At 32.8% G+C, this 25879-nt stretch overlaps 4 protein-coding genes and 1 long non-coding RNA gene across 16 annotated transcripts; 1 reads left to right on the plus strand and 4 right to left on the minus strand.

The window, feature by feature from the left end:
* Positions 1–2: 2 nt before the first annotated feature.
* LOC101250367 (CBL-interacting protein kinase 5-like) lies at positions 3–1881 on the minus strand. Its single transcript, XM_004234038.5, has 2 exons — positions 527–1881; positions 3–418 (listed from the first exon to the last, which is right to left on the minus strand). Exons 1-2 carry the CDS (start codon positions 1667–1669, stop codon positions 164–166), a joined length of 1398 nt encoding a protein of 465 aa, XP_004234086.2. The 5' UTR covers positions 1670–1881; the 3' UTR covers positions 3–163.
* A 707-nt stretch (positions 1882–2588) lies between these two features.
* On the minus strand, positions 2589–7250 carry LOC101250865 (protein DOG1-like 3). Its single transcript, XM_004234040.5, has 3 exons — positions 4848–7250; positions 3791–3968; positions 2589–3136 (listed from the first exon to the last, which is right to left on the minus strand). The coding sequence occupies exons 1-3, from the start codon at positions 5205–5207 to the stop codon at positions 2919–2921; spliced, it is 756 nt and encodes a 251-aa protein (XP_004234088.2). The 5' UTR covers positions 5208–7250; the 3' UTR covers positions 2589–2918.
* A 17-nt stretch (positions 7251–7267) lies between these two features.
* Positions 7268–14889, minus strand: LOC101251153 (protein MALE DISCOVERER 2-like). Of its 4 annotated transcripts, none has more exons than XM_069296101.1 (16): positions 14548–14889; positions 14346–14408; positions 13833–14063; positions 12958–13090; positions 12665–12736; positions 11815–11958; positions 11542–11682; positions 11270–11365; positions 11131–11189; positions 10568–11053; positions 9850–10040; positions 9602–9734; positions 9337–9491; positions 9068–9256; positions 7637–7928; positions 7268–7437 (listed from the first exon to the last, which is right to left on the minus strand). In XM_069296101.1, the coding sequence occupies exons 3-15, from the start codon at positions 13930–13932 to the stop codon at positions 7665–7667; spliced, it is 2163 nt and encodes a 720-aa protein (XP_069152202.1). In that variant the 5' UTR covers positions 13933–14063; positions 14346–14408; positions 14548–14889; the 3' UTR covers positions 7268–7437; positions 7637–7664. The 4 variants fall into 4 exon arrangements, with proteins under 4 accessions (XP_069152202.1, XP_069152203.1, XP_004234089.2 ...); XM_069296102.1 differs by having other exon boundaries at positions 13833–14068; positions 14548–14887; XM_004234041.5 differs by lacking the exon at positions 7268–7437 and having other exon boundaries at positions 7502–7928.
* Positions 7293–7626, plus strand: LOC138347781 (uncharacterized). Its single transcript, XR_011220314.1, has 2 exons — positions 7293–7428; positions 7459–7626. It is a non-coding gene; the product is annotated as an uncharacterized lncRNA (long non-coding RNA).
* Positions 14890–16344: 1455 nt separating the features above from the next.
* Positions 16345–24375, minus strand: LOC101251446 (neutral ceramidase 1). 9 transcript variants are annotated; one of them, XM_069296106.1, is made up of 12 exons: positions 23591–23707; positions 23438–23486; positions 22969–23063; positions 22492–22887; positions 22112–22320; positions 20824–21168; positions 19471–19735; positions 19099–19369; positions 18879–19004; positions 18086–18149; positions 17801–17970; positions 16345–17119 (listed from the first exon to the last, which is right to left on the minus strand). In XM_069296106.1, the coding sequence occupies exons 4-12, from the start codon at positions 22785–22787 to the stop codon at positions 16571–16573; spliced, it is 2295 nt and encodes a 764-aa protein (XP_069152207.1). In that variant the 5' UTR covers positions 22788–22887; positions 22969–23063; positions 23438–23486; positions 23591–23707; the 3' UTR covers positions 16345–16570. The 9 variants fall into 9 exon arrangements, with proteins under 9 accessions (XP_069152207.1, XP_069152204.1, XP_069152206.1 ...); XM_069296103.1 differs by lacking the exons at positions 23438–23486; positions 23591–23707 and adding an exon at positions 23870–24158; XM_069296105.1 differs by lacking the exons at positions 23438–23486; positions 23591–23707 and adding an exon at positions 23742–23873.
* Positions 24376–25879: the final 1504 nt, after the last annotated feature.

The raw sequence follows: 25879 nt of genomic DNA on the forward strand, positions 1-25879 counted from the left end.
TCTTGAAGCAGAATGATCTTAGTTTTTGTAAATTGTTAGAGGAATAAACTATATGAATACAGATAGGCAAGTACTATAGTAAATATTGAATCCACAACTCGAAATCGTGAGCTGGTAGGTCTCACAGAGGCAACTTGTTTTTGTTTTCATATCTTTTACCTCTTTAAGTCTTGTTTTCTTGATTTTCCACTTGTTGTAATTGCTCATTGCCCTGCCATGTCCAAACTATGTCTTTTAATGATGGCTTTAATCCTTGATCACAAAAGTTCCTGTATTCTGCAGTGTCACCTGATTTTTTTGTCACTTGCACAACATGGAAAGCTGGAGTTATCTCAAATATCTCTGCATCAATTGCTAATTGCCCTTTTCTCCCTTCTTTGCTTCCTTGCATTTTCACCGTCCCGTCTTTTTTCTTCACCTGTTGAAAGACATAATAAAGTATGGTCTAAAATACTAAACTTTTCATAGACGCAAAGCCACATAACTGCTTTAAGGGTGGTCAGATGAACATCTTTCACATACGTACCTTAAAGCTCCCCATTGAAGCTACTTCTTCTAGCCTTGACACGATAGTGGATGCAGACTTTTGTGTCGTGAATCTAGCATCCGACCTATGACTCTTATCTTTCTCGAACAAGCTAGAGAGATCAAAACCAGGAGAAAGTGAAATGATATCGAAAGCATTCAAACAAGTAGGCTTCATTATTGTTGATGAGCTCTCTTCTTTGTGTCGTGAAGAACACTCTGCATCCGAATCATCCACCATATCAAAAACACTACGAGGTGAATCATCGTCGTGATCTTGATCCAAAATGAATGGTTTATCAATTTGTTTGAATCCTTTCTTGAACCAATTATTGTCCATTAGCTTAGCTAATGTAATTCTTGAAATTGGATTTGGATCAAGAATTCTTAAGAGTAGTTTTTTCACTTCATATGGAAAATATTCAGGGCATTTAAATATCCCTTTAGTAATCTTCTTATACATTTCCATTAAATTTGTGTCATGAAATGGAAGATAACCAGCTAACAACACAAACAAAATCACCCCACATGACCAAATATCCGCCTTTTCGCCATCATATCCTCTCTTATTTATGACCTCTGGCGCGACATATGCTGGAGTTCCACACGTCGTGTGGAGGAGTCCATCTTGTCTTTTCGTATCGAAAAGAGCACTCAACCCAAAATCAGAAACTTTCAGGTTTCCAGTTTCATCCAGGAGTATATTTTCAGGTTTCAGGTCCCTATGATATACCCCTCGATTATGACAGAAATCAACAGACGCGATTAATTGTTGAAAATATTTTCGCGCTGCTGATTCCCTAAGCCTCCCTTTAGCAACCTTATTGAATAATTCACCACCTCTAACATATTCCATTGCAAAATAAATTTTTGTTTTGCTAGCCATTACTTCATAAAGTTCGACAACATTTGGATGCCTAATTAATCTCATAACAGAAATTTCACGTTTGATTTGGTCAATTAAGCCAACTTTCATCACTTTTTCTTTGTCAATTACCTTAACAGCTACAATTTGTCCTGTTTTTAGGTTCCTTGCATAATAAACTTTGGCAAATGTACCTTGCCCTAACAATTTACCAATCTCATATTTATGCAACAAAATTGTCCCTTTTTTCTCTGTTTTCGCGCTCTTCATGCTCATCATCCTGCAAGAGGACCAAGCGCGCGAAGAAATTGAAATTATGGGCGAATCATCGTGTATTCGCCTAGTGATCTCCCCTGCCTAATCATAGGGGGGGGATTAGCTTGGGTAAGAGGTGGTGTGTTTGTGTTGGGAGAAATTAAATCCAATGAAATGGAGAAAAAAAATTATGGAATTTAAAGAATTGGTTAGGTTGTTTACAAATTAGTTATTTTTGGAAACTAAAGAAAGATGGCTAAATATATAACTAATGAATAAAAATAGAAAAAGCCTATATATATTTGTTCTTATATATCACATGCAGTCCGTTTTATATGACACTATTTTCATTTAGAAGGTTGAATAATTTGTTTCGATTTATATAGTGATAATTGATTAAGCACTTATTTTTGAAAGAAAAATATAAACTTTTGAAACCTGTCATCTTGAATTATTTCATGATATTTCGGTAGCTATAAAAACATGTATCACTAATTAAGGGACTATTTCTTGATTAATGCATGTCATCCTTTGTGAAACATTTATATTTATTGTAAAAAAAATAGAAAAATTGGCATTTTATCTTTTTGATAAAGGTGAATTTAAAATTTAAAATTTATGAATCTCAAACTCATAAGCAGATTTTTAACCGTTTTGAGTTAAACTAACAAAATATTTTGTTGAATCCTAAAATAATTAGAATTTTAGTTTTGCCCCTGCCTAACAAAAACAAGTAACTCCACCTCTCTTTAGTTTTTTTCAATTCAAATTGCATAATTAATTCAAAAGCCTTTTTTACTTTTTTTAAAAAAATTTCGTATCAGATCATATTCAAACTAAAACATATAAATAAAATAAAGCGGATGGAATAATAATTAGAAGAGAACAAATAAACCAACGATTTGGAATATATAAAACAAATTCAGGCATGCATAATAACGTATTCAAGTCAAATACACACATTTAAATTATCTTCTCTTCTTTGAATTTTACATTCAAACAATTAGTTGATTTTTTAACTACATAAACTATATGTTAAATATATTATAATTATCTTGAAATTGTTTCAAATAATTATCAAATATTTTCATTTTCTACTTGAACTATCGTCATCTGCTCAGTTAGGTGTACTTGTATACCTAAATCATGATAATTCATGTAGTAAAAAAAAATATAAAACTCGAAAATATCATATGTGATTTTTGGTGACTATCTCTATTATATATTAGAACAACACTAATAATCCCATAGCATATTGATCTCTATCTAATTATTAATTATTATTACTATTATGTTCTTGTTCCCTCTTTTCTCCCCATTGTTGCAAACATAGCCTTATTCTCTTTGTTGCTGCTAAGTATTCCACACCTTGAATTGGTGTCAATATGCCCAATATCTCCTTTAGTGTCTTCATCCTCAACTCATCAACTTCTTCTAGTAAATTTGACATGTCCTCACCATGTTTATTTAAGGGCCCGATTTCATTTTCGCCTGTCGAAAACATAATCAAATAAATAAAAATATATTAATTTTTAAAATAATCATAACTTGTTTAGATCATAATTACGTTATTATATATTGTTTCATAATATATTATTATATTATTTTGATAAATATAACTTCTAGATAAATTGAACTATTTTTTGTTGTTTCGTTATATCATGCATCATCAATTTGAAGACTAAGAAAGAAAAAGTAAAATATCAGATAAAATTAACTTTTTTTTAAATAAAAAAGTAGAATATGCTTATTCAATAAGCAAAGACAAAATGATGGAAAAAAAGGTAACGATGTGATCGTATATATGTTTATAATAATAAGATTATAATATTCGTTTTGTCGTTATTTGTTATATTTTCTTTTAAATTTATTTTAAAAAAAATGGCGTGTTCCTTGATCTGGTCTACTTTACTTATCATGATTATATAATTTTTTCAAAATACTTCGCATTAAAAAAATAAAAATAGAATTTATTTATTTGTCTACACCCCTCTACATTCTTCTTATAAATGTATATGTATATATGGATAGAGATTTTATTAATACGATAAAAAGGGCAAGTAATGTTAAGTTGAAATAAAAAACAGATAATTTTAAACTTCATATTTAGTTAAACATCGATAAATAAATTAATACGTCACGTACCTCGTTCAGTATCGTAAATTCTGGCAGCCATAGCAAACGGTTGATCAACAACATCTTCTTGCAAGCTAGCTAACCTTGAAGAAAATCTTCTCTCTTCTAAAATAATTTGTCTTTGTAACTTATCAATCATGGTAATTTGCTCACCAGAAAGATGACCAAATTCTCCAATTTTCATACCCTGTATGTACGTCGATAAAATTAGTTCATAAAAATATAGCTTCTGTCTAACTCAAAATCATATTTGGATGGGATAACAATAGTCTTATTTATAAACTCAATCTATTTTAACTCAAACTTCTCTAAAAGTTCTAATATAGCCCACATTCACAATCTTAATTAAGGTATGGAAAAATACACGAATACTATCTAGATTATAATCAAAATTTCAGAGACACATTTTAACTAAACTAAGCTCATATTATCTTTCGAACTTACTTTTTTTGTAATTTTGTTCACCATTCGTCTTACGTGAGACACTTCATGACTCCATACAGTTGAGGCGCATGAGAGATATTTGGATTTCATGTAAGCCAAAAAGATGTATAAAATTATAAAAAAAAAATAAGTTTAGGAAGTTAATATGACGTGAGTTTAATTAAGGTATTTTTCTGGGATTTCAATCATAGCCTAGGGTGTACTTGTACATTTTTCCTTAAAATATTAAAAACAAGACTTCTTTTTGTAATGCAAAACCAGTCATCGCTATTCTTTAAGTCCACACACACCAAATAAATATGTTCATGTATAATAAACTACAAATAGTAGGAGATATAAATCGCATAAGGTCAATTGCGACCAACTCATATAAACCACAATAAACAACCCTAGTATGACGAGTTCGACTGTATTTGAGAAGAAAAAATGATTTTTGACATTCCCTATTTGACACCTTATATAAAATCATAATAAAAAATATTAAATAATTAAAAAAATTATAAGATAACAGTCAACAGAATAAAATATATGTATAAGTTGGTGGATTGAACTATGATCTATTATTTTAGATCATTAATTTATACATTTAAATTTAATTCAACCTGCTTATTTAACATTCTACCTGTAAATATCTTGCGGTATGAGACTGGATTTCGATTCCACATAACGCGTAAATCAACCGTATAAACGTAGATGGCCTACACCCTCCTATCCACAAGACCGAATTTTCCAATGGGGTGCACCAAGTAGGGGCAAAGAACGGCGACACGTCGACTCTCGCGAGTCGACTACGGCTGTTCGCGTACCCTTGGAAGTTGTTCACCATTTTCCTTAGTAACTCATTCAATTCGTCGTCGTTTAGCTCGTTTTTTCGAGCACGAACGATGGCGTTTTGAAGCTCTTTTAGTTCTTCTTGTTGATTGTTCATCCATGAATTGTATAAATTTTCTTCATTTTTTCTATTGGAGCTTGAATTTGCCATTTATTTTATTTTTTTGTTTCTTTAAGAAGCCATATCATGAATAAATGTATTTTTTGGTTAATATATGGTGTGAATTGAATAAATAAAAAATTTGAGATACATAAAAAAAATCTTGTAAATTTGTTAGTAGGTATTTTTTTTTTGGACATTTCGTGATTTAGGGAATGCAATGTGACGTAGTTTTGTACTCATCTGTAGCCTATTTCGTGTTCACGTAAAATCGGGATAAATAAATACATCTCAAAAATATGACATAAACAAACTATCTAAATACAAATATATTTTTTATTGCTCATAAATTTGAATAAATTAGCATAAAGTTAGTTATTAAAACTAAGTTATGAATTTAATGAAAAAATCACAATTAACTAATTTTCAATGTTATACACCACCTTTTACTTTTTGATGGATTTAAATTCATAGACCTATTGATAAATTTTCTATTCAAATTAAAAGAAAAATAAGTAATTTTCTTTTTTCATTGATACATAAATTAAAAATATATTTTCTTAAAACTATTGGTATAATAGTTTGATTAGTTAAGTACTATGAGAGGCAAAGAGATAGAAGTCATGAGAATGAAAATTACGAAGATAAAAATAAAAATAAAGAATATATCAACAGTATTTATCAATTTTATTTTTTTTAATTTCACTAAAATATTTTATTTTATTAATTGAAAAAAATTAATTTTTGCCGTAACAAGCTTTCGAGATAATCTCGATGTATTTGGCCTTTAAATTTTTTTTTTTTTGTCTAATATTAAATGAAATGAAATAAAATACTATAAAAGGAATATTATAAAGACAATTATTGGAACTATAAATAATGCATGTGATTCATCATCTTTTATTTTGTCTTTCTTCTTTTCTTAGTTTCTTGTTTGTTTTATTATCCCCCACCCTAGTAATACTTTAATTTATTTTCTCACAAATATATTCAGAATATACAGATATTTTAGGAACTGTTTTTGAAAGTTAAAATATAATGTATAAAAAAAATTTATTTTAACTAATATTTATATACTTTTAACTTTTAAAAAGTTGGCAATGACGTCCATCTCCCTACTAAAGTGGAAATGTTTTTTGTTTTGTGAAGAGTGAAAACATAAATAATGATGTATATCCTTAACTTCTTTTTTTTTTTAATTAATTTTTGCATCATTTTTAATTAATTTCTTTAACATATAAGAATAAATTGAAAGAGTCCAAAACAATGGAAAATAGTGTATAATCATCACGTAAAGAAATAGATTTAATCAAATTTTAGATAAATATCATAAACGTTGACGTACTAGGATTTTGTTTCTCCTTATGATAAAAGATTTAAAAATACAAATTGCCAACTTCTATGAAAAGAAAAAAAAGCACAAAAAGTCAAAAATATGAGTTTAATATCCTCTTCTATCAAAATTGTTAAAAGCATAATATATATATATACACACACGTCTGGTCGATCAAATTGATAAAATTTTTAATTTAATTTAACATGTAAAATTCTTTCAGACCTTGATATATATATGAACAACAATATGTATATATGTATTTTTGATTTTTCGCTTTTATCCTTTTATTATATTTTTAATCGTCTAATATAATAGTTAGTAAAATTCTTTATAAATCTATTGCTTAAAAACTTAAGAAAGCTAATTTAATGTTTATGCTTTCATTTTTAAGTTGATCCCCTCATCCACCCACACAAATATTAAAGCTACATGTCATGCAATTTGATTTTTAAAAAATCTGAAACATTTATTCATGAAAAAAATATTAATATTACGTAGTTCGATTTTGAATTTTTCAGTGCACCCATTTATCAACCTTTTTTTTTCTTAGATAATACTTGAATACCTTTCTTGAAATTTCTAGCGATACTACTGTTAATGAATATAACTTAAATATATAATGGATATATATATATATAAGAGTACAAAAAAAATGGAGAAGAAATACACAAAGATGAGAGAAAACACACACATTCTTGATCATAAAAGGGCATAGACCACAATATATCCCACAAATGAAAATGAAGAAATGCCATTCTTGGCTAAGACAAAATAATAATAAAAGAATAAACCAATAATATACAACAACAACTATGCCCCAATTCCGAACAAAACGGATCGAGTATATGAATCCTCATTGTTCATCATGTCACTCAAATAATAAAAGAATAAACTAATGTGCGACGCCAATTACGCCTGAATACCAAACAAGCTGAGGTTAGCTGCCTGAATACCAAACAAGCTGAGGTTAGCTATATTCAGTAGTCACAATGCTTGTCAACACAAATGATAAAAGAATAAACCAATATAGATCATAAATAGATGTAGAGGATAGTTAGATACAACTACCCCAAGGGGGTTTAAGAGAAATGATGTATTCTCGTATTCATACGTAGTAAAACAACACGTACGTACTCAAACTTACAAAGTAGACGGACAAAGTATAAGCTGGATCACGCTGCCTCGCTGGATAACAACTCGAGTTCAGCCCACCACAGAGGAGAAAGCCTTGGAACTGCAGCATTTGGCGATACATCAATTGCTTCCCTTAATTTATCAATGGATTCTTTGATAGTTGGTCTCTTCCTTGGATCTTCTTGAAGGCATTGTTCAATTACTTCACAAATAACCATAAGCTCATTATTCTTGAAAGACTTCAATGATGGATCCACCAAAGAGGCGATATTCTGCTTGTCGTGACGTAAATATTGTGCCGCCTGAAAATAACCATGGTTATTATGTTTATAAATTGTATGAGGAAGTTTGACGAATCAGTTCTATCCAGAAGCGAATTCAGGACTCATTGTCAGTGAGTTCAGAACGAGCCTAATTTGTACACGCACATAAGCATAAAGTTGTTGGCTATGTTGCTCTGACTATCCAAAAATGTTGGCGCGCTCACGTTGATCCTCAAAAAATGCACTATTTTTAGAGGATGCAACACGCACCACGTGGTACATTTGAAGAGTCTGACCAACATAGGTTTCTGGTATATGTACTTATGGTTCGAGATGAAAGCAGTTTCTCCTAATTAATACACGCACACAGGCATAAAGTTTTCAGCTATTCAACAGTTTCTCTAAAATATAGATGCACCCATGCCAAATCCTCAAAAAATGCACTACTTTTGGAGGATCCGCCACAGACTTGGTAGCATTTTTGATGAAGTTCATGCAACATAGGTTTTTTGGCATATTTCATTATGGTTTGAAAAGAAAGCAATTTTCTGTCAGTGGGTACAGAATGAGCCTAACTAATACACGCACACAAGCATAAGCTTTCCTGCTATGTTGCTCGGACTCTCTAAAAGTTTTGACACACCCGTGTCAGATTCTCCAAATATGCACTACTTTTGTAGGATCTAACATGCACCTAATAACATTTTTGATGAGTCCCGAGCAGCATAGGCTTTTGGAATGTGTCTTATGGTTCAAGATGAAAGCAATTTCCCATCAGTGGGTACAAGCATACAGTTTCCGGCTATGTTGCTCAGATTCTCTAAAAATATTGACACACACGTGCCAGATCCTCCAAAAAGATGCACTACTTTTGGTGGATCCAACACGCACATAACAATATTTTTGAAGAGTCCGAGCAACATATAGGTTTTTGGCATATGTACTTATGGTTCAAGATGGAAGCAAAATATATCCGGTTGATGGATTCAGAATAAGCGTAATTAATACACACACAAAAGCATGAAGTGTTGGATAGTACTTATGGATCGAGATTCAAGACGACAACAATGGGTTCAGATGAACCCCTTGAAAATTTTCTAGCCAGACATGAAAATTGCAGCCTAGGGATCAAAACATTAAATTCAATTCATAAGAAAATAAGGATAAAGGATATTTACCCAGTTTAGAAGAGACTCTTTTTCTTCTGAATAAGGTGATTTGCCAGAAATTATTTCTATTAAAAGAACCCCAAGGCTATAGACATTAGTCTCAGGATCAGCAAGCGGTGGCAGCACAGAATTCTCTAAATCATCGCTAGAGGACTTCGACTTGGCTGTTAGTTCTGACCAGAAATCAATCTCTGTGATCTGTTGCAAAAAAAGTACTTAGTCGTCAGTTAAAGTTTCTTGTTGACACATTTTGGGATACATAACTATGTGAAACAGACCTTAGCAGCATAATCATCGGTCAAATATATGGATTTAGAATTCAAGTTGCAATGTGGCACTGGGGGGTTTAATTCATGCATGTATTGAAGACAATACATTGTACCCATAACGGTTCTCATCCTCGCAGGCCAGTCCAGATGATCAGCTTCTTCAACTAGATCATTGAAAAAGTTGTAGTTCGTGTTATTCAGTAATAAATCATAAAACACCATCATGATTGATTGAAATGAAACATACATAGCATTGCTAGAAAGTTTTAATTACCATGAAGATGCTCGAAAAGAGTTCCATTAGGAGCATACTCAAAGACCATCATCCGAGTGAAAGGTTCATCCTCCTCGCAGTATCCAATAAGATTAACAAAATTCTTGTGGTTCACTCGTGAAAATGTGTCGATCTATTCAAGGTGAAAAAGAAGAAACATACATGAGTTTTATAATCAAAAAGGTAAAGTGTAAGATGGAAAAGGATTTCGGAGGTGGTTAATTTGTGTAAGCAAAGAAATGATTAACCTTCTTCCGGAAGGCTGTTTCCGAGTGCACGGACCAATCTTGCAGAGAACTTATAGTAGTTGAGATAACGGCAATCTCCACTCCACTAGACAGTGTGCCCTTGTATACTATATATGAATTGCCGCTGGTAATAATGTTGCTAAAATCCTCGCATGCTGTTTCAAGCTCGGACCTGTTCAGTTTTGGAACTCCTACAACAATATTTTCACAGGCAAATGAATTACGACGGACAAAAAAATATCACAGATTAAGAAATAAAGGATTGCATGTTCCTATGGTTGCCGTTGAAAAGCAAATTTGTGGGAGGAATATAAGTTCGAGAAAGTAAAATGTATGAGGAAAGATCAGCGACATTTCAGAAGAAGTATAAGGGGAGGATTCCAGCCTTCAACCGTTAGTATTTACATCTCAGCTATTTCACTTCTCACGAGAAAGAAGGAAATAGTTCCATTTGTACCTTCTCGTCCTAGCAAACATATAGTGAAAAAGGGTATTATAACAATGCTACGCTGAGAACATTAGTCCTCTAATTCCTCATAAGAAGAATATCAGTACCTCCCTTTACTCCAGTTAAATTGTTATAACAACACCAAGCTAAGAATATAATTTTTGATAAGGTAACGCTATGCTAAGAATATTGTTAGCAATGCAACAAGTATCAGGGTGGGGAGCAGAATATTAGCAGTAATCACTTTTCGGCACAATATGATGAAAGTACCTGTAACAAATGCTTTTTGCAGCTGTCCACTCAATCCAGTCTTCCAAGGGACAATTGTTCTAGCTGCTCTGATTCGGCAGATTAAGAACACAGAAGCAACAAGAATGAGCAAAACTACTCCAATGCAAATCCCAACTACATACTTCCAAGTACTTTCCGATTTTCCAGCAGGGGGGCCTTGGCTATTAGTTGGATTTTTCGCAGCAGGCGACTGTTTTACAGCACTTGCAGACTGTCCCGCAGGATGTAGTTTGTCTTGAGACTCATGCGGTGGAGGTGGTGATGGTAAATTTGTAGGATGTTTTCCATCGGAATTTGGCACCGCACGAAACGACCCACTGCTCCTTGGCATTTGAATGACAGGACCCAATGGTCCTTTGATATTAGCTGGAGCAGCAGCAAGGTTACTGGATTGTTCAGCCAACTTACGGCGTGCAATCTCCTCTTGGTGTTGTATAGTTTGGATAATGTGAGGCCTGGATAACCCTGCTAGACAATGAAGAATTATTATTTGTAAACAGTTCTTCGGAGTTATTTTTAAAAAATATGACATGTTTACTCACTTGGAAGGCTGTCAGAGCAGTCTTTTTGGTCAACCATAAAGCCCGTTCCAAGAGATGGCCTAAAGAAATAGAAAAATGTTTCTCAATGATAAAACTTAATTAAATGACTCATGATGCGAAAAACTATTTAATTACTTACAGTTGGAAGAAACTGAGGTAATGCATAAGTGTACATTTTATTGGTTCAATCAAGGAAGTTATCGTCTTGAATGGTTTCATGCTGCCTTGCCAGATGCTGTCAGAAAAAAGGCATCTAAGTATCAGAGAAAGACATGCACGATACGAATTGAGAAATGAACTAGATCAATTAGATAGTGTGTTGCCACAAAGATAAACTATCCAACATCTGATATGCAAATAACCAGCTAAAAATATGAAGATAGGGTACTAAAACAAATAAAAGAATCCTACCAATGACGAAATTTTCTTATACAGAGAGTTCCAGAAGCAAAAGCAGAAGTGAGATTTTCGTCGAATTGTAATTCTGTGACTACATGAAGCTTCCCAATTTCCAAAGGAACACTCTCCTCAAAGTTATTGTTATGAATCAACCTGGAAAAACGAAGTAAACACGATTGATGAGCATTTTGAAATCACTTTGCATAATGAATGTGTATGCATATGTATCTATCCATCTGCACACAACAAACCATTTATCATGCACACAACAAATCATTAACTCACAAGATTCTTAGTGATTGCAGGTCTCCTATTTCTGCTGGAATTGTTCCACTCAGATTATTATCCCTCAAGTCAAGCACTTCCAGCATACCAAGTCTTCCGAATTCTTTAGGAATAGCACCGAAAAAATGATTCCCTGAGAGCACACTGTGAAAGCAATCAGACAGCAAGAAGAAATACTGTTAAGATTCAAACACAACTTATGCGGAGAACAATGTAAATGCGGAATACAAGATGATGAAAGTTGATTAGTAGATATTCAAAGCTTATTCACCTTAGTGTACTTCCCAATTTACTTGACCAACATAACTCTTAGGGATTGTTTAGTTTGAAGACAAGTTATGTTGGGATTAGTTATGTTGGTAATGTATCATTGCTTAGTGATTGTTTGGTTTGTTGTATTAAAAATAATATGTAATGCATAAATTTCATAGAAGTTCATTTACAAAAACACCATCCACTTTATTTAGTAGAAAAAGATTTTGAGGAACTTCATGGGTAATTTTTGTCATTTAATTATTTATCCTAGGATAACTTATCATGTATTATTATTCCACCCTCTGATGGTAATAACTTATACTGATACTAATTACTAATCCTGATATAACTTATCCCAGGATCAATAACAAGACCAGCGATAAGCCCTTACTAATTTTTTATCCCAAGACTCTCAACGCTTGTCCATCATACACCAAACGAACCCTTACGTTCTTCCTAATTTACATAAGAAGATAGAAGACTATTTAAAGATTATGACAACCTTGTATGGACGATGGTTAAGATAAAAATTACCATTTAATACTTAATGAGCAAGAGCCTAAAGAAAAAACATATTAGTATAACTAAAGCTTACAGTGATCTCAAGTGAGTAAGATTTCCAAGCTCGGATGCCAGTGTTCCTTCCAAAGAACATCCATGGAGATTTCTGAACAGAATGAAGAAAAAAAGATAAGTCAACTAATTTAACGGCATAAGAAAAATCACAAGAGTCGAAACAAACAATTTCACCCTATTGCATTTGGTTTATCATTATTAGTTCAATAGACTGGTTCCAGAATCAAATCACTAAACACTAACCAATAGAGAAAGTTTATTGACAAAACAATCTTAAGTAGAAAACTTGAGTATCCATAACAAGAGACTTACAACATGTGCACTTTACTATCCAGGCACTCGACACCAGACCACATGCACGGGTCACAGTGATCAGCATTCCAGTTTTCAAGAACTCCATTTGGATCAGAATATACATTCAATTTGAATTCAAACAACGACAATCCTGTTTCTCAAATCAACAAGTAATCAGCGAAACAAAGAATAAGCCAATAACATGAATAGACTGAAGAAACTAGAGCATAGCCCACAGCCTAGAGAAACAGAAGACACAGCCCTAAGTGAGTAAAAAAATCATGAAAGATCAAGGTTCATATCCCAGCAAAGACCAAAAACTCGACTTTCGCTGTCTCAATTTTTGCAGCACAGTTTCCTTTTTAGTTTGTCACAAAAAGATTGCATCATGTTTAGACTTTAGAAACAATTTAATCTTAATATTCGAATTACACCCATACTCAAATGTCTGTAACTTGTTTTAGACTACAAGCTACAAATCTCTTTCTTTCTTAAATTTTGAAACATGACCACATAAAATGGGACCGAGGAAGTAAGTAATTTTTCATTATGTTGGGCTACGTCAACCCAAAAATACTCTTAACATGGTGCGATGTTGTCCGCTTTGGGGCACGCCCTCACGGTTTTCCTTAAAAGGCCTCACACCATGTTAAGAGATCCTACACCTTATGTAGAATTGTAGATTTCCAATCTTTTTAGCTACCAATGTAGGACTTTGTTCGCCAAACACATCTCATATGCCTCAGCCTTGATGGGCATAGTAACTTATGCCTATGTTGGTTGGAGATAGATGATATACAGTGGAGCAGTCGAATTAATGCAAGCTGGCCCGAATTGCGAACATTATGGTCCTCCAAAAGTAAAAAAGAAAGAAACTAGAGAATAGTAACTACCTTCAGAATTCAGAGTGCAACATTCATGAACCTCCAAAAGAAGAATCAAAATGGTGAGAAACAATAACTTGATTCCATAAATGTTCCATCTACGCCTCATTTCTTGCCAACAGCCAGGATTCTGAACAAATTCTCACACAAAATCGCCAGCTTTTTGATATGAAATGACTCTCCTCTGAGCAACAAAAATCACTCGGACACACGAAAACACACTTGCTTATCTGCATAACTCTACACTAGACACAAAAAAATAAAAAAGATTACAAACAAAATCTATGTATATTAGCTACAATGGGGTCAACTACAGAGCCAGGATTTTCACTAACAACATTCAAAAAATATAAAGAAGTAAACACCTCTACAAGGCAAAGGGGTTCAACATGTATTACATATATATATATATATATATAAATAATTTTAACTATATATAAACAACATAATTTTGAACCCCTCGACCCTACCTGGCTCCGGTCTCTCATTTTCTCAACATTTCTATAATATAGGCAATATTACCTCTGTTTTCTCCATCATTGCAGAAACCCCAAGTCTTCAAAATTTCCAAGATTCAATTTTTAGCTGAAAATACAAACAACAAGAATTAATAAAAATCGAATCTTTTTTTAGGAAAAAGCAAAAAAACATCCTAAGATAACCATATTCTCAAGAAAAATCAAACAGAAATTCGAAAAGTTGGGGCTAAAGATAAAAGATTTACCAGAAAAAGCAAACAGAAATCAAATTCTTGATAAAAAAATTCAAGAAATTTAACCCAATGAAAAATGTGGGATTTTTTTATGAAATGTAGAATTAAAATCCCAAAAAAAAAATTCTTTTTTTTCTTTTTGAATATTTTTTGTTGACTGCTGTATTCAGGATGATCTCAGAAGAGGAACCTCTCTTCGACCATCCCTGAGAAAGAGGGTTGAGGTGAAGGGGGAAAAAATGAGAAAAAAAGGAAAAAGCTCTCTCTCTCTTCTTTTCTCTCTCTAACAAAAAAAAAACTTTTTTTTTTTTGTTTTTTTGTTCAGTTTTTCAGTTATTTCTCACAGCCCACCAAATTTTTCTGACTCGTATAATACGCGTTTTTAGCAAATATTTTTTTTTTGTTACTATTTTTAAAATATTTTATAAATATTAATATTAAGATTGATAAAATATTAAAGATAAGGATGGCCGATTTGGTTGTCAAATCGAGATGTCTAAGTTTATCATTACATAGGTGGCATTACAAATCACAAATGAAAAGTTTCGGATTTGAATTTTTATTTTATAATTGCTTGATTAAGATCATCGCGCACTAGATCTCTCAAATGACGAGTCTAAGTTTGAAACTTCATTCATGTTTTTTTAGTCGAGTCTGTTGCATGAAGTTTGATTAGTAAAAATTGTCTTTTGGTGTTCTTTGCATATTATTATATTGAAGCAGTTTTATTTTTAAAAAGAATTTTTCAAATTGAAATCTCAAGTTCGCAATACTTTATATGTTATTTCGGGCGAACTTATTGAAAAAAGCTAACATTTAAATTCACAATTAGAAGATTTCAAGTTTGAACTTCCTTTATACGACGCAGAGATCATACTAAAAAAATTTAAATGATGAGTTTCAGATTCGTTATTTTCTTCATATCTTTTTAATTAGAAGTAATCATAAAAAATTTATTTACTACGATTTATCTTTACTGTGTAATTTATGAACTATTACACCAAAAGATGGTTTTATATTTTATTTTATTTTTGTTTTAGGTCGTACTCATTGTCTTTGTCCGTGTGTGCGTGCCTGCCACTTTTAAGAACTAAAAGGACTTAAATAAATTTGCTATCATTATCCAATGATATAATAAAATAATTTGAATATTTTTTATTTTTAGTTATAGAGATACTCTTTCGATTTTATTTGATTAAGCTATTTTGATTTGATACGAAATTTTAAAAGATAAAAGAACACTTAAATTTTATGATATTAAATTAAAAATATTTTATGATTTTATAATTTTAGATATATCAATTGAAACTAAAAATTACTAAAAGATAGACATTCTTTTTAAAACGAATCAAAAAAACAAAAGATATACTAATTGAAATTAAAGATATATTTTATTTGTCCCAAAAATGATCATGGCTGGCAAAACATACTCATGGTATACCACGATAGCTCTCCCATTTATTATTTTCTTTTAATATTATTATACCCTCTATATGTACTGGAATACTTTATTATAAATCTAATTATTAATATCAATTAATTAAGTATTATCGTAAGTACTCGTAAATATAAAATTTTAAATCCGTCTCTAAAGTCTAAACTCACTTTGGTTTTGTTGAAGATGAAGCACTTAAGTACATATAAAGAACCAAACTTTGTTTGAATTTATTTTATAATGTATCGTAGTGTTTTGATGAATATGATTTTTGGTTTGACGATATCATTTTTCATCATTTTATCATGTCACGCACCAGCAATATGAAGAATGAGCTTATAATATTTTTAAAAGAAGTATCAATAATAATGAGATAGCGGAAATAACATTTTTATAAATAACACACATATAAACAAGACCTTGCACTTCATCAATTTAGGTATATACGTAGGACAGCCCAATGTACTAAGCTCTGCTATGCATGGGTTCGGGGAAGGATCGAACCATAAAGTTATTGCACGTAGTCTTACCCTACATTTATCGAGACGATTTAGAAAACAACATAATCTGGGATGAGTATAGAACTCATCAAGGTTCTTTTCAGGCAACAACAAAAGCACTAGATGAACCTTCAAAATGCTTAACTGAACCCAAAAGAGCCTTTGCAGCACCAAAATGTCTGATTCTATATACACCTGAAGCAGCTGACTCTGGTATCCTCCACTCGATCGTTGCCTCACTCCGAGTGCTGAGTTTAGCAGGTCTTGACCATATAAACCGAAGGCAGAAGTCATCGTCATCATAAGCAGGAACCCAAGTGTCCTTTCCTTGAAGAATCTCGACGAGAGCAAATGTACCTTCAGTCATGAGGTCATTTCTGGGGCATGCTGACCAGAAAACAACCGAGACAAGGTCACCCCTCTTGAAAGTCGAACTTTGAGGAACATCGGTGATTAAGTCACCAAATTTGGAACCAAGTGGTGTGGCATCCATTACAACCGGTGTCAACAAACTTATCTGTTTTTCTAGCAAATCAGGGGGTTGAGGACCTGCTTGCAAGGTCTTTCCTGTGATAAGAGAAGACGCTAGCGTCTTGAACTGTTGGATGTAAGCGCTAAGTGTATGTGGACCATACAGAGTAGAGGCACCCTAAGAAAGAACACGTAAAGTTATTCAAGAACAACATAGAGCAACTTTGCACATTCGAAATGTGCTAGTTCTAAGAGACAACTAATTGACATAACATGACAAAAGTCCTAATTTCAGAAGAGAAAAGCATACTAAAAAAAACAAATTTTGGATTTGACGTATTCCTCATAAGACAGGAAAAATAAGATAGCAGCAGAGAGTGATTGCAACTAAAAAGGTGAAACTAGATTTTAATTTGCGAAACATTAAGGTGAAGTTAAAGGAGTGTACTATATAATTTAGCTCATTGTTCGAGATGAGAATCATAGACTTTACCTACTGCCTTGAACTTAAACTCATCGCAAAAGATACCATTAGAGACAGTCTTTAGTGGCATGCACTATTTTCAAACAATCAAATGTCAACCACATCTTCCGAAAAAATTCTGAAGCTCCTGTAATATTTGGTCTTAAATATGCACATCTTTTGGGAGAACATATCAAGGTTGTAATAGAACGACTGTATTTAAAATCTTTTCCTATGGGGTACCAAGTCTCTTTATTTCTTTTTCTTGACTCTGAAAATCGAACGTAAAAGAGGGTTTTACCTGCTTAGGTACATACTAATGTGCAATGATTATATACAGGACTTCTCTGAACATTTATATTATAACCAATGCACTATAATTTCTACTTAACTGACCTCATATCTCTGTATCTCGTACTCCTCAAAGGTGGTTATGTATTGTGAATATGTATTAGTCAATCCAGCTAGCACAACATGAATATTGCTACCAAACTCCTTGGTACCCCCACTCGTGAGCACCGTCTTCACAGCATCTCGTAGGCGTCTACCTGCCATTGTAGTGAATTCTGTTTTGAACATAAAAGGAAAATTTATATGAGATATGAGAAGAAGACATCTCAGAATCTGCCAATGCATAAGAAATCACCAGAAATAAAAGAGATCACAAGTCTTGATTGATACCTCCAGGTACGCTGAGAATGACCAGCTGCCCTATTCTTACAATCTGCAGAGGAAGTATTGAAGGCTGCAAAAATGGAAAACAAAAGATTCAATCATTGAACATTATAAACAGGACATCATGTAGAGGGTTTCTAGTATTGTGGAAGGAGGTTAATGCATTTGGATTAGGATTTTAAAATTTTATGTATTGAAGCCGAAAAAAACAAAAACAAGTATGGCAAGTAAGCCAGAAAATGGATCATATGCTTCTCTATGGTAGCAATTCATTAATTGGCATATTGTTGAGCAGGATGAAGACTTCCAATCACTCTTTTATCAAAGTCCAAATATTTATTTTCTTCAGTTAGAAACCATACAGAGTTTAACCCTTCTCATCATTAGCAGGACATACAGAGAGTACCATTATTTCTCCCTCTCATCTATATCTGCCCGTACTTATGGTTAAAGTGAGATGAAAATTGTAAAGCTTGATAACAAAATCTATGGATTTCAAGTTGTACAGGCTTTATTTGTCAACTGCTAGTGGTAGAATGATAATCAAATATGTACTTTTGCCCTCAAATTTCAAAATGAGAATAATAGATTAAGAACTATGTGTTCTTTTGTGCCAAAGTAATTAAACACATTTGAGATTCCGAATTACATTTTCTTCAATCGGGACACTCTTCCTGAAAAAAAGATTTAAGTATTCTACCAATAGGAATTTGAGGAAGAAGAACATATAACTGTTTGTTGCCAGAGATCCTCTGCGTGCGGAAATATTTAACAAGTGACAGAGCAAGAAGCTACTTACTGCCCAATCATATGGCACCTTCATTTCACCAGTATCAAGCAAAATGGGCTTGGGATGTTGACACTTGTTTTGTTCAGCACTTGGTGTTTTAAGCAAGTTTCGCACCAACCTCCAAAATGCATTTCCCTGAAGATTTTTCCAGTAAAATGAGCAAACATAGAGCACTTCATTCACTCTGATTGATAATGGTAAAATAGACTAGAAAAATCTTTTTAACTACCTGGTCATCGCCCTGCTTAAAATCAAATGCTCCGGGTCCATCAGTTGTACCGGCAGCAAATGCAAATCCCATAGCAGCAGGACAGGTTTTAACCGTTTCAGTACTACCACCCTCTTTTGTAACTGTTACCTCAAGATTGGAGAAGTCTACATAGGTGTGGCGAAAATCAATCTTGCCCTTTACTTGCTCTGTTGCTGTATCGAAAAGTTCAACAGCTTTTTTAAATTGTCTCTCTCCAATGATGCGCGTACTCTCAAATTCATCGGGATATCTACCATCAAGTGAAGGATGACATTATGATCAAACCATCCAAATAGTACTTATCAAAGATTGAAATTATCCGAAATCAAAGTAATAGAGTATAATGCATACCCTGGTCCTCGACCATAACATAACTCGTTCTTTCCACCGCACGTACTATGATTGAAATCACAAGGAAGCCCTGTGTCTATGCAGAATGTACCGAGCACATTGGGACTTACATCACCACAGTTGGATTGACAAAAAGCAGAAACAAATTTTGGCCGATCAGCCAACCTTAAGGCACTTCTGACACGTCTGGCCACGCTCATTAACCTTGTGACTGGCTTACCTGGAGAAGACTGGAAAGAAGCAGCAATTTCTAGTAGCTCATGATCTGCATTTAATTACAATCTGATTAATGAGTGTCCTTGGTATTGAAACAATTAATATTCTCAACTTTCAACAGCAGTCTAGTCCTACTGCCCTCTGAGCTATCTCTTATTTACATCATTCTATTCATCCCAAACAGAAAGTGAAAGGTCCAGAGAAGAATTCTATGGATTAGAAATTGGAACATGTTACCATACTTTACTCATAATTGATGAAGAATGCAGTCTATGCTTCCACTGAATCAGTACCTTATGTGCATCTAGTGTTTTATGAAAAGACTGCCTGGGTCCGCTAACCAACTACATGAAGCTCAAGATGAGAAAGACTAGCCCTTGTCCACAGACCAGGTCCAGGGAACAAACACCACCTTGGAGTCATACTCAATACATAACTGTTTGGGAAAGCTGAGACCACAGAAGTATTTCCCAACTTTTTGGTACGAAATAGCTAAACAACCTTCCCGTTGTGTTTCACCTTTTCGCCTTCCAATCCAAACAACCAGAGTGTTAACTCCAATGTATAGGTAAAAAGTCAATCTTGGAAAGTGTAATTATAGTATATGATGTTTACTTTTACAGTCAGATGCATTTACTTGATCAGAGTCATACACAATGGGGAAAAAACCTTCCATTTCTCGTAGATGTGAGTCAGACGATATCTACATTTAGTCCCTATATTAATCTACCGACATGTTTACAAGACTTTATGTTCATTCTAGTTTTTTTTTCCAACAAAATCCATTAGATTCACTAACCCTACTAGGTTTTGGCACCGACCTTCTGCTACAACCTCTTCCCCCAACCACACATTCCCTCCCAATCACCTAAACGTACCCCATCTCTCTCTTTCTATCTCTCAAACCACCACAATTGTTCCTCCGAACCTCTGTGGGGGTTGGGAGTCTAGAAAAGTAGATAATTACAGTAAAATTAGTTAAATCGGCTTACAATGAGTTTAATTACTTCACTAATGAGACTAGAATAGCAAGAAGGTGCAAAATTGTCTGAGGGATACAATCTACAGTTAGTAACAAATCATCCTTTTGGCTCTACTAAGATAATTTATCACATGGAAAAGGATAAAATCACTTACGCTTCCCACGAACAGATGGTATGATGTTTGAGACTCTTCGGGGAAGTTCACTTGCTTTAGATACATTAAACTTTGACGGTTCAGTATTTCTCTGATCATACCAGTCTTCCATAAACCGTGCAGCAGCTCCTTTGTTGTCCCCACTAATCAAAGAGTTAGTTCGACTCATAGAAGTTCCATGAGTTGCAAACCAATTAAAGCTGCCTACTGGTCCCCATTCATCATCACTAAACTTTAGAAGGGTCATTTCTTTGTCAACATTGTACTTATATTTACCACGTTCTCCAGCAGGATTATTCAAATAAGCACTAGGGCTACGATTCACACCAGCATCCAGTAGCTCCCCTGTTGATGACAGCCAAAATTCAATTAGTCTAATGCTGAGATTAACTTGTTAATTATCCAAGATCTGTCAAAGTTTCTGCTGTGGAATATATAGTTCTTTTCCGTTTTTACAGCAGTGAAACTTGAAAAGAACACAAGCAAAAGCAAAGACGCCAGTACTTGAGCAATTTACTCGAATGCACCCAACCCATCCACTCAAAATAGTTGATTAAGTAATACTAGTAACAAACAATCATAGATAAATAAATAAACCCCAAAGTCCAGACAAATAAGATCAAAGCAAAAGTCTAAAGATTAGCAGGTAACAAATAAGTTCACCCAATATATTTTTCTTAGCCACTCTGTTTCATAAGACCACAACCAGAAGACAGTAAGCAACTAAGGGCCCGTTTGGATGGGCTTAATAAAAGCAGCTTTAAAAAAGTACTTTTGAAAGTGCTGAAACTTATTTTTAAAATAAGCAGTTATGCGTTTGGATAAAAGTGCTGAAGTTGTTATGCCAAACGTGAAAAGGGAAAAATAGAAGAAAGAGATGTTAGGGTTATATAGGTAATTTGAAGATTGTATAAAAATATTAAGGGAAAAAACATAAAAATTTGGTCAACTTAAAACAGCTTATAAGCTAAAAAAAAAAAAGCACCCCTACCCCAGCTTTTAACTTTTGGCTTAAAATAAGTTTTTTTTTTAACTTAAAATAAGCTATTTTGAGTATTGCCAAACAGTTAAATAAGTCAAAAAACAGCTTTTAAGTCAGTTTGACCAGCTTTTAAGCTGAGCCAAACAGGCTCTAAGAGGACAGGCACCAATCATCATAACAAATATTAAAATGACACATGATGAGCAATTGTTAAGACCTAAGACAGATGGACATAGAAGAAAACTAAAAGCTGCAATCCTATGTCTCATTGTCAAGCAAAAGATACAGAAGAAATCAACAACCTACCTTTATTGACAAATATTGATCCAGGTCGGAGGTTTTCATGAGCTTGTATAATACTTTGCTCAATCCCATTAACTACAGCATCAAATGATTGACGGACAAAACCAAGAGATGTTACGATATATACTACGTATTGTAGATAACCACCAGGGCCAGCATGGGTGTGAATGCCACTAATAGCAACATTTTTTTCGGTGTAAAGATTCCCATACCTGGAAAAGAAGCAATTAAAACAAAATTTGAAATCAAAATAGGAATTGGGTTTAGTACACCATCAAAATTGAACCTAAATCCAGTTAATATAACAGGTTCTTTTTGCATTTTGTCATACTTCACAAATTCAGTTGGAAATAAATTAACCATACTAAGGAAGGTATGAGCACCTAGCCTTCAATCTCTCAAGAACTTTGATGGTTACAATCTGTGAGGCCATGCAAGCATCAAGGTTCACGAAAACAACACGCTTCCCTTGAGGTTCAGCTACAATGAAGGTACGAGCTCGCAACCTGAAGTGAACACCCGACACAATCTGCTCCATGTTAGCATATCCCATCATGTTGACATCAGCAGCCGGCCCAGTTATATCATAGCTTCCAAGCCCAATTAAGTATTCAGAAGCTTCCACTCCTCCTTTCCCATTCCCTTGTGATAATAACAACAACAGAACCAACCAAATCATCCCTATGGATCTCCCTACCTCACCTTTCAGACAAACAGGTACTCCGATCAAGTTATTAATGCAACGCAACTTTCCAGCTTAATCAGTGCAACACATCCTCCTATACCAAAATGAATTACAGCCAAAATTGTAAAGATCGAAACTTTGAACACTAATTGCAGCTACTAAAGATCTATATCACCTCAACGAATAGGGAAATCCTCTAGATGTCAACAAACATAAGAAAATTTCCATACTAAGCAGTTACTAGCTTTAACTTAACCCCAACCAATCAACCTGTTAGCAGTGAATAAGTAGTTAGGAAGATAAAAAACCAGACACATAAGCCCTAAGCTACACATTAACTAAAAGTTTAAACCGAATAGGGAAAAGAATCTGAGTAAGTGATGCATCAAATTGCGCTAAACAATTATAGTTGAATCAGCTAGTCTCAATCATGATATATAAATAAATTGGGAGATAAAAGGAGAAAAAAGAAACAGATAATCCCATCAAGTTATCAACACCACACTAGCTTGCAGCTTAAGCAATACAATACACCCTCATATAACAAAATGAATTACAACCAAAACTTTAAAAGATTCAAACTTTAAATACTAATTGCATCTAACAATATATATATCAGCTCAACAACTGGGAATTCCACTAACCTCAACAAAAATAAGCATAACTTTACACTTAACTGTAAGCCAACTCCAACTAAACACACGAAAAAAACAAAAGGGGTTTAATATCTACTACATATACATAATAAATACTATTAATCATATATAAAAATGCAAGTTTCCAACCCTCAGCCCCACCTAGCTCCACCCCAGCAGATGAAAAAAAAACACTATATTTTGAAAACCATAATTGGGTTCAATTGTAAAAACATAAAGATTGCAACCCATTATCTCAAAATTCTAAATTCCCCTTAAAACACGAAAAAAAAACCCTAAGTTAAGAAATTACCGCTGCTCTACCAATTGAACTACAAATTGAAATTGTGCTAAAAATAGCAATTCTTATAGAATCAACTACTCATATATAAAAGTAACAAAACAAAAATATTGTTGCGGATGAGTGAAGTATGAACTTACAATTATAATAGGAAGCTTCATTTTCCTGCTAAAGTCCACAAAATACTTTACAACAATGATGTTTCCCGTTCACACTTCACCATTACACTTCCTGGTATGTCAGGGTGGCAGCAGGACCCACGTCTGCTGACGTGTCCGCTCGAAATTGCCGTATTCGTCCGATCGAATTGAATTTTTTTTTTGGTCTTCTGTATAGTTTCTGTGATTTTGGGTTTTGGGGAAGAAGACGATAGAGTGGCTAATATTAAAACATTTTTCTTTTTCTTTGAGTTTGATTAATCTGAATTTCGCTCGAAAATTAATATTTAGCATTATATAGTTTGAAGTCGAAAAAATTAAAGTCGACTTGTATATTTAAGATTTTTTTGATAAAAGTAATTCACATTTAAAATTTAAAATCGATTTTTTTAATTAAGGATAAAAAATATTGACTTAGTTATTTATATTTTTATGATGATATTGAAATATGTATTTTTTAATTTAATTAAAATATAAATATTATTCTTTATTCTAAGTTGAGGATCAATTGAAATAATTTTATTTCGACAACCTCATTGGGTGTCAGAGCATCCATAGTAGGGTAATGTTTTTATTCGTTCTATATTATTTATTTAATATTTTATTTATAAATTTACATTATTATTGCTATTATTATTATTATTATTATTATGCTCAACTTGTTACCTATTGATTTCTCTATTGAATTCATTTCATCTTCTTATTTTTTAAATATTTTTTTGGTAAAGAAAGATAATATATGAAATAGAAGAGATAATATATTTTTTTAATTTTTTAAAAAGAAAATATATATTTTGCAATAACTTATAAATTTTTAAGAAATAAAAAAAAATAACAAAAAAAGAGTAGCACTATGGATCCATGATTTAGTTTCCTACCCCTTTTTATATTATTCAACAAACCCCACCACGAAAAAAAGAAAAATACTTTTAAAAAATGGAAGACAACAAGAAGTGGATAATTAGTTCACATTGGGGAAAACAAAGACAAATAATTAATGCTCCAAAATCCAAACAAATCATAGGAAATTGCTATGTGGTGATCCAATAAACAATTATTTGTCAAAATATATTTTTATATTACCAAATCATTTATAATATTTAAATGAAAGAAAAATTTAAAATATAAATTTTATAATCTTATAAATAAACCTATTATAGAAAGTAAAATTAACTTGATGATATAAATTTTTTAATAATATTGATAATTAGAGTCATCAAAATGGATTTAGTCTATGAGACTGATTCAATTCAATTCGTTTTTACGGTAGGAGTAGAATAGGATTTATCAATTCCATTAAGACTAAGTCCAATTCATATAAGCCCTAAGCCCTTAAGACTTGTTCAGGGGCAGGGGCGGGGGCGGGGTTGACCTATGGGCTAAAAATGTTTATTTAAGGTTAACTCACAATGATCTCTCTAGCATATGAGCAAATTATTAAATGCACATTATGTGGTAATATTATGAATTTTATCAGATTTTGTACATTTTGATACATGTATTTCAGGATACGTGAACTCAAATTTACGTTCATTTGTTCTAGATACACTCTATCCAAAAAGATTCACATGTATTTAAAATATATCGACAAATACCGCGCCCTCGCCTCTCTCCCATCCCATTTGTCACTCTCTTATCTTGCTCGTATATATGAGATACATCACAGCAGCTACATGAATCTTGCTTATCTAGTACTTCCTTTGTCCCAATTTATGTGACACTTTTCATATTCGAGAGTCAAACAGTTTAAGTTTGACTGAATTTTGTGCGTGAAATCTTCAATTTTTCTTAAAATGAAATTTATATATATTTGTAAACTACGTCAAAAGTATTATAAGTTACAATAATTGACAATTCAAAATAATTAAAAGATATATGAAAAAATTACGATAAAAAAATAAACTTATTTAAATCTCTAAATCTAAAAAATATCACGTAAATTAACAGAGAGAATATTAAGTATTCGATTTTTAAATAAATGGATGGAGGTGG

Source organism: Solanum lycopersicum, chromosome 3, assembly GCF_036512215.1.
Source record: "Solanum lycopersicum chromosome 3, SLM_r2.1".
In the NCBI taxonomy this organism is placed as follows: domain Eukaryota; kingdom Viridiplantae; phylum Streptophyta; class Magnoliopsida; order Solanales; family Solanaceae; genus Solanum; species Solanum lycopersicum.

Coding starts and splice junctions, on each gene's coding strand:
- LOC101250367 (XM_004234038.5), bottom strand. CDS start 1,669: ATGATGAGCATGAAGAGCGCGAAAACAGAGAAAAAAGGGACAATTTTG. Junction 419..526: donor CTTCAATGGGGAGCTTTAAG/GTACGTATGTGA, acceptor GTCTTTCAACAG/GTGAAGAAAAAAGACGGGAC.
- LOC101250865 (XM_004234040.5), bottom strand. CDS start 5,207: ATGGCAAATTCAAGCTCCAATAGAAAAAATGAAGAAAATTTATACAAT. Junction 3,969..4,847: donor ATACCGCAAGATATTTACAG/GTAGAATGTTAA, acceptor ACGTACATACAG/GGTATGAAAATTGGAGAATT. Junction 3,137..3,790: donor AATTTACGATACTGAACGAG/GTACGTGACGTA, acceptor TGTTTTCGACAG/GCGAAAATGAAATCGGGCCC.
- LOC101251153 (XM_069296101.1), bottom strand. CDS start 13,932: ATGAGGCGTAGATGGAACATTTATGGAATCAAGTTATTGTTTCTCACC. Junction 11,366..11,541: donor ATAAGAAAATTTCGTCATTG/GTAGGATTCTTT, acceptor TTTTTCTGACAG/CATCTGGCAAGGCAGCATGA. Junction 9,257..9,336: donor CCGATGATTATGCTGCTAAG/GTCTGTTTCACA, acceptor TTTTTGCAACAG/ATCACAGAGATTGATTTCTG.
- LOC101251446 (XM_010319128.4), bottom strand. CDS start 22,787: ATGATTTGGTTGGTTCTGTTGTTGTTATTATCACAAGGGAATGGGAAA. Junction 21,169..22,111: donor ATCAATATTTGTCAATAAAG/GTAGGTTGTTGA, acceptor TGTCATCAACAG/GGGAGCTACTGGATGCTGGT. Junction 17,971..18,085: donor CATTCTCAGCGTACCTGGAG/GTATCAATCAAG, acceptor TGTTCAAAACAG/AATTCACTACAATGGCAGGT.